Source organism: Simochromis diagramma, unplaced genomic scaffold (genome assembly GCF_900408965.1).
Source record: "Simochromis diagramma unplaced genomic scaffold, fSimDia1.1 OVJJ01000487.1, whole genome shotgun sequence".
In the NCBI taxonomy this organism is placed as follows: Eukaryota; Metazoa; Chordata; class Actinopteri; order Cichliformes; family Cichlidae; genus Simochromis; species Simochromis diagramma.
Window position 1 is genome coordinate 4223665 of NW_024387305.1, and position 11670 is coordinate 4235334.

The 11670-nt window shown below is 40.0% G+C and overlaps 1 protein-coding gene across 2 annotated transcripts; it reads left to right on the top strand.

Annotated features, from left to right (window-relative positions):
* The first annotated feature begins 938 nt into the window (after nucleotides 1–938).
* On the top strand, nucleotides 939–10317 carry sec23b (SEC23 homolog B, coat complex II component). Of its 2 annotated transcripts, XM_040004609.1 has the most exons (19): nucleotides 939–1112; nucleotides 2677–2904; nucleotides 3304–3361; nucleotides 3623–3709; nucleotides 4229–4465; nucleotides 4612–4694; nucleotides 4814–4958; nucleotides 5968–6126; nucleotides 6211–6326; nucleotides 6433–6556; nucleotides 6693–6773; nucleotides 6866–6955; nucleotides 7214–7320; nucleotides 7842–7995; nucleotides 8166–8243; nucleotides 8377–8538; nucleotides 8680–8766; nucleotides 8889–9110; nucleotides 9716–10317. In XM_040004609.1, exons 2-19 carry the CDS (start codon nucleotides 2684–2686, stop codon nucleotides 9803–9805), a joined length of 2301 nt encoding a protein of 766 aa, XP_039860543.1. In that variant the 5' UTR covers nucleotides 939–1112; nucleotides 2677–2683; the 3' UTR covers nucleotides 9806–10317. The 2 variants fall into 2 exon arrangements, with proteins under 2 accessions (XP_039860543.1, XP_039860544.1); XM_040004610.1 differs by lacking the exon at nucleotides 939–1112 and having other exon boundaries at nucleotides 1122–2904.
* The last annotated feature ends 1353 nt before the right edge of the window (nucleotides 10318–11670 follow it).

Genomic DNA, 11670 nt, shown 5'->3' on the forward strand with positions numbered 1-11670 from the left:
ACTTTCTCCAAACGACATAATTTCTGCAAGTGTGACGATTTAGGAGAAAACATAGGCTGTATAAGCGCCAAAATATAATAATAATAAATGAATTCATAATCAGGTTTACAGGTTATACTCTAAAACTTAACAACAGGCTATCCACTGATGTCCGTAACCTCACTCGACTGCCTCATGTTGCACCGTGTAGTCCTTTAAGTTTAAATTACTGTCTGTGATTTTCAAATTGTAAGCCGCTGATATTTTAGATACCGGAACTTTCCTCTGTGGGAAATAGGTAGGTATGGTGTAGCTATATTAAGTGGTTTGGACCAAAAGTCCCCATATTTGAGCACAAAAAATAAATAATAATAATAGTAATAATGCTTTTGTTGATGTTCATCTATTTGTTTTCTTCTTTTATACACCCCAACTACACCACGTTAATAGAAGTGAGTAGTAGTAGTAGAAATAGTAATGAACTCTAAAAACCAAGAATGGGTAGTAACCGTTAACCATTTGTTCATTTTTATTGAACATATTGACGACTGTGTGTAGGAAACAATTTTTTAAAAATCATATATTTGAAATTAACAGTAACTTTCGAAATATATATAAGGCAAAGCATGTGGTTCATTGTTTCTCTCTGAAATTTAGTAAAGTAGAAGAAAAGTGGCATACAGCTGAAATACTCATTAGTACATCTAAATGTACATGTGTCAGTACAGTACAGATAATACAAGTCCCGCACAGCTGTCGAACAACACGTTATCACACAGTACAAAATTTTCGGTGGACATAACACGCTCTACAACTCCGAGATTATCGGAGCTTACGTTACTGCTGCAGCGGATCTAAACAACTCATTTTCCCATAGTTGTACGCTTCCGCTGCATACGCTCAGCATGACGTACGAACGTCATGGAAATACGAGCCAATAGGACACGCCTGATCTTGGAGTAACACGTCATTCTAGTGGAGTGCATACCCGGCTGATAGGGAGTGATCTCGTCAACGTCGTCTCTGTGTCCTCTCGGGCATCTGTCTCCATTTACCTCCAGATGCTGTAATTCGTTTCGAACCGAACAGTTTCTTTATTGTTGTCCATACCCAAGCTCAACTCAATATAAAAGGTAAGAGCTCGCCTTAAATTTCTTCGAAAGTAGACCGCCCGAATTCAGCTTTCATTTACGAAGGGACAGGAAGTAGGTTAATGCTACATTCCGTTAGCTAACCCGGTGTCGTTAGCATGCAGATGAGTGCCAGAGAAGTAAAGAGAGCCGGTTTTACAGCGAAGATTAATAAAATAAGGCCAACTGTTAAACTAGTCTGTCTTCTATAAACGCCACTGCTGTTATGTTGTGTTTTGGCTATCAGCATACAAAGCGTAAATAAGCATTTGAATGAGTACGAGTTCTGATAAAGACCAACTCTCACTGGTGGCTTCGTTTTTGATAATACGTGGCCTGTGTGTTGTGTTGAAATCTATTCAGATTCATAAAATTCGAAAAGTTGCTCAAAATTTTGACTTTTCTTTTGTTTTTTTCCATATTTCCTTGTACTTTGTTAAAAAAAAAAAATACATTTTTTTTTTTAAAAAGGACAAAATCTTTTCCTCATTCCAAACTTGAATGTCATTAGATTGTGCGGGGGCTTTTTAGTTTCTTTGCCTTAAGCATTGCAATCTTAAGCGGTCAGGTGTAGTAGTAATAGAGTTGAAGAGAAATCATTCGAGTCATTAATTTGGTGACAGCATTAATAAAAAATAAAATACACAGAAAAACAGTATTTGCAGAAATTAGTTGTCATTCACAAATGTTACAGTCAGTAAGGAAAGTTTGTGTATGAAGTGCATTTTGTAAACAATGAAAGTGCATGCTTTCAATAATTTACAACAATAGATCAGTTAATCAAAGAATAACAATAGCCTGCATACCTAAACTACTGCAAAGTGGCTTAGAGCAACACAACAAATGAGTAAAAAAACACAATAGATTTCCCTGTGAATATAAATTTGTTGTACAAGTTCATCTTAGTTGTGTGAATCTATACTACCTTTTCTGTTTGTTTTATGAGATGAGAATTTCTGGACCCTGTGCTGTCAGTCTTGGCTCTGGGGTATGTTGTAACACATAAGTTAGTTGGCTGAACTGGGAAAAAATTACAACAGATAATGTAATGTGTGAATAATAAAAACTCTTATATAATTTAATCCACGTTAAACACGTTGCATGCTTTTGCAGTCCTTTGATGTTTATTCTTGACTATGCAGCTTCACATAGTCATGAGAAAGAATGAGAGTATACAGTTGCTACAACAGCATGCTTGGCAATGATTTGCAAAAGGCGTCACCAATGTTTCAGTGACGTCCGCTAACAAAGGTAGAGCTTTAAAATACTTGCAGGATTCCTCCGCACTCTTTGAAAACTTGCTGGTCAGGTTTTCTAATGTTAAAATTTGTGCGTCATGCTTTCGAAAATCCGTTCCTTTTTATAGCACACGAGAGAAAAGATCACAGGTATAAAGAGTAGGCGCTGACTGCAGCTAGCAGAAGAAAGCCGGTACACAGCAGAGAGGGAACATCGGAAGATTTGGAGTGGTACCGTTTGGATTACCACTTTCACGCTTATTATTTTAATTCTTCAGCGGGACTGATAATCTCACTGTGTTATTTTGGGGGATCTTTTCCTTCTGAAGATCAGTGATGACAACCTACCAGGAGTTCATTCAACAAAATGAGGACAGAGATGGGGTGAGATTCAGCTGGAACCTCTGGCCCTCGAGCCGCCTTGAAGCCACCAGGCTGGTAGTCCCTGTCTCCTGCCTCTTCACACCTCTCAAAGAGAGGCCCAACTTGCCACCGGTCCAGTATGAGCCAGTTCTTTGCAGCCGGGCCAACTGTAAGGCAGTGCTCAACCCACTATGGTGAGTTTCACAGAAAAACAGTACTCTAGCTTATAAAGTGTATCCTTTTGAATGTTTATTTTAATCATGCGTTTTGGTATATGTATGTGATATGATTTCCTTGACTTTTAGTATTTTAGTTTCATCATTTAAAGCCACAGATGTCTGTTCCTGACATTTATTTACTAAAGTGTTATATTTGCAAATGTAAATGTGAGTGAAAGGAGATGCAGGGATTTGAATTTGACTTTTTTTTTCTAACACATCAGCACTTCTAAATGCTGAGGTGTTCTTAGTATTGGGTGTGGTGCATGAGAACTGCAAACACTAAATACACCTTGTGTATATTTCAGTCACAGCCACACTTATGACAATTAGATACAACCTCTATTTTCTTACTTTTATTCTTATTTTTTACAGTCAAGTTGACTTCAGAGCAAAAATATGGGCCTGCAACTTCTGCTTCCAGAGAAACCCTGTAAGTACTGTGGCTGAGAGCATAGTTTAGTCTTGCTGCTATTTGAAACATATCGCTGCCAAAATGTGTCTCTGCATTCATAACTTAATGCTGATGAGCTACATTCCTTTTTTAGGTTGGTTAATCTTGATATGTGTGTGTGTGTGTGTGTGTGTGTGTGTGTGTGTGTGTGTGTGTGTGTGTGTGTGTGTGTGTGTGTGTGTGTGTGTGTGTGTGTGTGTGTGTGTGTGTGTGTGTGTGTGTGTGTGTGTGTGTGTGCAGTTCCCTCCCTCTTACGCAGGCATATCAGACGTGAACCAGCCAGCTGAGCTTATGCCACAGTTTTCTACAATTGAGTACATAGTACAGGTAAATACTGCATACATGTCTGCACTCTGACCTTAACAATTTGTATTAAGTCCAGAAGATGTAAGGTATAAAGGTCAACATTAACAGTTTTCAGTAGTATCACATATATGTTTTTTTAGGGATGCCTTATTTTTGACAGTGACAGATGTAATAACAGAAAAGTAGACCTAAGTTAAATTATACAGGTGGCTGTAATAAACATTTTAAATGGTAATTATAAAAGCAAAACCACTTTGAGCCTGACGTCTGTTGTGGTTGGCATTTGTAACAATACTACTACTAGTTTATAATGTGTAGTGTATTCAGAAAGTATGACTATGAGCTTCTGATGTTCACATGCCATCTCTGCTAGTGCCGGTAATACAGAAATATATATGAAGCAAGCAGCAAACCACACAGCACCACATGAAAAGGAATGCATAAACAATAGTCTCAATTGTTTTTCACTATGTGATTATGACTGTTTGGATACAATGTGATTTCATCAGTTTTTGACTTTAGTCTCCTGCCTCTTTACAGCGTGGTCCTGCAGCTCCTCTCATCTTCCTGTATGTGGTGGACACATGTTTGGAAGAAGAAGATCTCCAGGCTCTCAAGGAGTCTCTCCAGATGTCTCTCAGTCTGCTGCCCCCCAACGCTCTTGTGGGCCTCATCACATTTGGCCGCATGGTTCAAGTTCATGAGCTGAGCTGCGAGGGGATTGCTAAGAGCTATGTGTTCCGAGGCACCAAGGATCTTACCGCCAAACAGATACAGGTAAGTCCAGCCAAAGGCCTTTGGTAGTCTGGTGTGAGTGACACACTTATTAGGGGGGAAAAAACAGGAAGTCCATTTAGATTAAAAAGTACAAAAAACAAGGTTAGCTATTGTTAAACGTGTAAAACCTTTGCTTTTCATTTCAGGAGATGCTGGGTTTAATAAAGCCAGCTGTAACAGGACAACAAGGTCGTCCTTTGGCCCCTCAGGATGCTGCTGCCACTTGCAAGTACGTCGGAGCACAAACAATTCATGTTTGTCAGTTGTCAGTTGATGGTTATTGTTTACAAAAAAAGCAAAGCACTTTTTTTTTTTCCTAAAACATGTGCGTGTGTGTCTTATATTCAGGTTTCTTCAGCCTGTGCATCGAGTCGATATGAATCTGACAGATTTGCTGGGAGAGCTTCAGAGAGACCCGTGGCCTGTCCCTCAGGGTAAACGGCCACTCCGATCCACTGGTGTTGCGCTGTCTGTCGCTGTCGGCCTGCTGGAGGTATGAAAGACAAAAAATTATCTCATACATTAAGTGCATACAAGTGATGCTGTACTGTCAATAATCTGAAATGGAACACATAAAGCCATTTATGATCACAGAAACAGTCATTTACAAGGTTTATCTACAACTAAAGCAAATGCAGTAATTCACAGCAACCTGAACTTTAGCTTCTTAAAGACAATTGTGCCACATGTACCTCCTCCGAACAGCACACGCTGTCTGATAATGATCAGACAAACAGTAAATATTCTCTGTCCGTTCAAAGGCTGTTACCTATTTGCCTTGTGCTTTTTTTTTTTTTCCCTCCACTGTCAACCACCCTTTTTGTACTGCTAATCTGTGTGGTTATATAACTGATAGTACAACAGAACATTCCCCAGCTGTACTAGAATACATTTTGCTCTTTCACTGACTTCAGATTCACTGATTTGTCTTAAGGGATATGACTAAATGAATGAGTCTTTTATTTATTTATTTTTTCCATGTAAAGGAGAACCGCAAACGGCTTGTGGCATCAAGTATCAGCTGGCTCATTTGTTTGTTCTCTTTGAATGATAACTCTTTGTCCCTTTGGTAAATGAATCAGCCTTTATATAGAATGTGTTATCAAATACAGACATCATATTTAAAGAAAATTCCTGCTGCTTCGTGGCTACTTGGTTAAGTTCCAAATATTTCACTATCTCAGACCTTCCCAGACTCTTGGACTCTGGACCTCACTGTTGGAAGAGTTGGTTATGAAGTCTACCCTTTGCTTACACGTGTTCCTTGAACCATTTATTCTAACTCGTTCCCTTAATTCAACATTTATGCTTTTATGGTTCATTTTCAAATGGACTGGTTAATGTTTTATTTTGTGATGTAAATTCCACTTGCACATATTGGTTGTTATAAAAGCAAAAAAAGTTTTGACGATATATTTTACACGATATCGCAGAATTGCTGAATGTTAACTTGGGGTATAATGATACTTGCACTAACTGAAGTCCATTTCCTGTCTCCTCAGGGTACATTCCCCAACACAGGGGCTCGTGTGATGCTTTTTATTGGAGGACCACCCACCCAGGGCCCTGGAATGGTGGTGGGAGATGAGCTGAAAACTCCAATTCGTTCCTGGCATGACATCCAGAAAGACAATGCTCGCCATCTGAAAAAGGCCACCAAGGTAAGCATGCAGTAGTACTTGTATTTGATTGAAACCTTTCCTTGCATATTACATAAATTTAACGTGTTTGTTTGTTTTTCACAGTATTATGAAGCCTTGGCCAATCGTTCAGCAACAAATGGCCACAGTATTGATATCTATGCCTGCGCCCTAGACCAGACGGGACTGCTTGAAATGAAGTGCTTATCTAATCTCACTGGGTAAGTAAGCACTATTTATTACATTCATTGAAGGTGTGTAATTGCATTAGTATGCCCTTTTAAAAAATAATTAAGAATCTTGACAATTTATTGTGCTGTGTTTCAGGGGGCACATTGTGATGGGAGACTCCTTCAATACCTCATTGTTCAAACAAACCTTCCAGAGAGTCTTTAGTAAGGACTACAATGGTGACTTCCGCATGGCCTTTGGGGGTGTCCTGGAAGTCAAGGTAAAGGCTTGATTTAGTCCTTTGAGTTATACGTGTGATTACTTTCTATATTGGGATTTGTAATGATAGAACAAAGGTAACATATATTAGCTGTTGAAAACGTTAACTGTATTTCTTTCTCTGTCTGGCTTTATAGACCTCGAGAGAGCTGAAGGTTTCCGGTGCAATTGGACCGTGTGTTTCACTCAACTCAAAGTCTCCCTGTGTATCAGAGAATGTGAGTGACTGACCCAGATATGATTTGGATTCGTTACTGTCATGTTGAGTAATCTGGGATATTTATCAAATTGCACTCTCTGTTTTGTGCAGGAATTGGGCATTGGTGGCACCAGCCAATGGAAGGTGTGCGGTCTCAACCCCTCTACTACTTTGGGCATCTATTTTGAAGTTGTGAATCAGGTAAAATAAGAACTTGAACCTCAGCATTTTAGCTAGATAGAATTACAGTAAGCTGATAAGAGTGGAAATGTTAGGACGCCAAACAATGAATAGTTGTAATGAAGAATCGTGGCTTTGTTTAGTAAAAGATTCTTCAAACAAAGCCTTTTTGTGTCTCTGTATGGGTTTTTCTTTTCTTCTTTTTTTCCCCCCTTTCCCAGTAAAATAGAAATGATTGTCGACTGCATTCTTACTGTTTCTACTGTTTTGTGTTTGCAGCACAATGCACCAGTCCCTCAGGGCGGACGTGGGGCAGTCCAGTTTGTAACCCAGTACCAGCACTCAAACACACAAAGAAGGATACGGGTCACCACCATCGCCAGGAAGTAAGACTCCTGTTTTATTGTTCGTCTAAATTGATATGAAACATGATTAACTAGACTGCACCTAAAAATGCGCTTAAATTTGGTATGTTCTTACCAAACCGGTTCCTCTTAATAAAGATAATGTCGGGTGTGTAAAATGATGGTTTAATGAGCCTCCAATGCACCCAAGAGAATGACAGCTGCCACCTTTTCATTGTTCATCTAAATGGATGTGAACCATGGCCAACTAGACTGCACCTAAAATGTACTTAAATTTGGTATGTTCTCAATAAAGTAATTGCTGGGAGTGTAAAATGTTGGTTTAATGAGGCCAAGAGAATGACAGCTGCATAAACATTTTCCTCTCTAGAAAGGATGTTTGCATTCCTGCAATTTAGACCAACGCCTTTGAGACCTGTTTGCATGTGCGTCATGTACACCACACCTATTCTGACCTCCGCTTCTCTGGTTTCTTCTATTCTTCTTATCTCTATCCCTCCCATTCTCTTTCTCGCTTCTCTTTCTTTCTTAAACTACTCCAGCTGGGCAGATGCCCAATCTCAGATTCAGCACATCGAATCATCCTTTGACCAAGAAGCAGCTGCAGTGCTCATGGCCCGCTTGGGCGTCTTTAGGGCAGAGTCTGAAGAGGGTCCTGATGTGTTGCGTTGGCTTGACAGGCAGCTCATCCGCCTGGTAAGTGACACTCCTACGTAGCAGCGTTTGCAACATGTTAACAATACATAGTTGGAATACTTCCGATACCCGTGTTGTGAATAGTGTTGATATTTATCTATTGTGACTCCTGATGTGAACGTCATGCATGGTACGTATTTAAACCAAGTTATCTTGTTCCTTTGTTTCAGTGTCAGAAATTTGGCCAGTTCAACAAAGATGATCCGACATCTTTTAGACTGTCAGAGTCTCTGTCCCTCTATCCACAGGTAATTTCTTTCAAATGTAGCCATTATTATGATTATCATACTCCCCCCTAATTTAATTCAGTTATGCTGGAATACTCTGCTAGGAAAAACAATGTGAACATTGTGTGAACATTTTTCTCTCCTACACCTACAGTTTATGTTCCACTTGCGACGGTCACCATTCCTGCAAGTTTTCAACAACAGCCCAGATGAGTCTTCCTACTACAGGCATCACTTTGTCAGGCAAGACCTGACCCAGTCCCTGATCATGATCCAGCCCATCCTCTACTCGTACTCCTTCCACGGACCACCAGAGGTCAGCCTCATACGCTCAACACTATCATCCTATCATCAATGTTTTGTGTTACTCACTGGCAGCTGAACAGCCAGCTCCTAGCAAAAGTGTTTATATTTTTGGTGCTAAATTGTTGTGCATTGTGTCATGGATGTGTTACAGCCTGTGCTCCTGGACAGTAGCAGTATCCTGCCAGATCGAATCCTGCTGATGGACACCTTCTTCCAGCTGGTTATCTACCATGGAGAGGTAAGGCAGCAGATTTTTCAACAAATTATCCATTAAAAATGTTATTTTATATGCTTAAACTATTTACACAAAACTCTGTATGTTGTGATGCATTTGGATTTTTTTTCTCTTTTTTGTTCCAGACCATTGCTCAATGGCGAAAAGCAGGCTACCAAGAAATGGCAGAGTATGAGAACTTCAAACAGCTGCTGCAGGCTCCACTGGATGACGCTCAAGAGATCCTACAGACACGCTTCCCCATGCCACGCTACATTGACACTGAGCACGGAGGCTCCCAGGCTCGCTTCCTGCTCTCCAAGGTCAACCCATCGCAGACCCACAACAACCTCTATGCCTGGGGACAGGTACAGTATTAAAATATACTGTTTTATTTGCATTTGTATTTGAAACGTTTGGACTGAAATTCTCAACTAGCCTGTTTTGTTTTTAGTTTAATGAAAGGCATCAAATTTGCAGTTTTACTATAGTTATATCTTTTGCGCTACATTCAAATATGTAAATGTAAAATTCTCAAATGTAGTGGATTTGTCTCCTGCCTCATGCATACATTTTTTTTTATTTTCCATAAAGTTTTCATTTCATCTATTTGTACAAGTATAGACTAAAATCCCAGGATTGACTTTAAGTCTTCTGAGACATCCACCCTGATTGTTTTTCACCCACAGGACAGGCAAACTGTCAGTAAATACAGGTCTTGGATAAGCAAGCTGAAAATAGCACTAATCTCTTATTTCCCAAGTCAAGGAAGTGCTTTGTACAAATACTGCAAGAAAAGGAGAAAATCTACGGAAGTCTGAGAATAGGATTATCACCAGAGCGTGGTCTTGCATAAGCCATCTTCAAAGCGGGGCATTTTGCTCATTAAAGTGGTCAGAGTTATGTCGTGATGAGATGTGTTTGCACATCTGAGTGAGTAAGTCACCATTTTGCTCCTCCCTTGTTCCAATAGGAGACAGGAGCCCCAATCCTTACTGATGACGTGAGCCTGCAGGTCTTCATGGACCACTTGAAGAAACTGGCTGTTTCCAGCTCAGCATAGAACTCGCTATTCCACCTCAAAGAGAAAAGAATTGATACAGCATTTTTCTTCCATCGGGATCCATTAACATTTCTGCAGTTTCGTAAAGGAGCCAAACCGAGACAGTCTACTGTTTGTGCTTGTTTCAGTTTGCTGTTTGGAGGCCAATGTGATGTTTATACGACACAAAAAAGGGTGATGGCACATTGGTATGTTAAAAAAACAAAAAGATAGTAATAACATGTCTACTCATTTTCAATAAACAGCTTATTTATGAGAAATGTTTCTAGTTCTCCTCAACAAAACTGTCCTCATATCAATAATATCCCTACTTCTGTTTAATATTTGGTATTACCTATGAAATGCAGAATGATTAGACTAATACTTTCATCTTTTCTTTTTTTTTTATAAAATATGTATCTACTGCATCAGACTGTGTATAAGGTTTAATAAGATGATTATTTGTGTCTGCTTTTGTCTATAGCTAAATTTGACATGTCTAGAAATGTTTTCATTAATAAATTATAATGGTACCACTTGTTTAAAAAATATCCGCAATGCTGTACCGTCTTGGTGCTGATTTCTTGTCCCGATCCAATCCAACTTTATTTATACAGCACTTTAAAAACAACGTGGTTGACCAAAGTGCTTTCCAGTGAAAAACTGAGTTCGCTCAAAACAGTGTTCCTCCCTGTCCAAGATGTGTACATCCTCATCCTTGAAAGAGTCTCCACTGGCCTGTAGGTGTAAATAGACTGCAGAGTCCTGGCCAGTACACATCTTGGACAGGGAGGAACGCTGGTTTGAGCGCGGAGTCAAGGAGGCCATTTACGTGAAAAGGGAAAGACCATCTCTGAATCGAGGAGGGGCCTAAGGGTACGTCTTTCGCCATCTTACAATGCTGTGATTGCAGCCATTCCCCAACTCTCTGTGAATGGTATACTCATGGCCATTGATCAGTCGTTGTTGATCAATGGTCATGAGAATTTGCATAATTAAGATTAAGGAACTGACCTCCCAGTCCATTGTTCCTTCAGTGGGCTGGTTTCACTCATGCAAATATACTGTTTATACGATTTGGGGAAACCTGCAGTCAGCTGAGACTGAAGAAGTCACTTGGATGAGTGACGAAACGTTTCTCCCTCAAAACGCTACGTCCAGATGAACAGAATCAACTTTTGGAGATTTACTTACCTGGATGATTGAGCATGCATCAAGAAGATCTTAAATGTTTTCTGTGGATTTTCTCTCCCTGAATAATTCTGATTAATGTTCTGAGTAATGGAAGTGGGGTGTGAATGAGACACGGCGGGTCCAGAGATCATAGTTTTGAGCCATCTTTATTGACTGCGGCTGCCAGCCGCACATGCATCACACCACAATGCAACTTGCAGCTCCAGTTACCTCCGTGCAGGTGCGTCCACACGGCACCGCAGTCCACGCCCCACCACAGGAAGTTAATCAGTTCAGCTCAGCTGTGACTGAGTATGTTCTCTATGACAAACATTTAGATATTCTTTTTTAGAGTGTACTATATTCCTGTCCTATTCACTATCTCATTCTCCACAACCCAGGTGCACTGTCAGGTGTCTCCTGAACTCAAACTTTATTATATTGTACAGCTGTGTAAAACACTGTTGCTGTTTTTTGTAGAACAGGGAAACCGCATAGTCTTTCCTTGCACTTGTATATTAGGTGTAAAATCATGTTTTGTCATCAGCTCTGGATTTTCTCTTGGCAAACATGCTCAGTGCAGACACCAAGGTTCTTGAACAGAATAAAGAATACTCTTTACTGTCTAGCACTGCAAATATGAAAGGTTGCGTGCAAGTGTGAGCACTGGAATGGCATGAACTGTGCTGCTGCTACAGTCTACATCCTCTGTG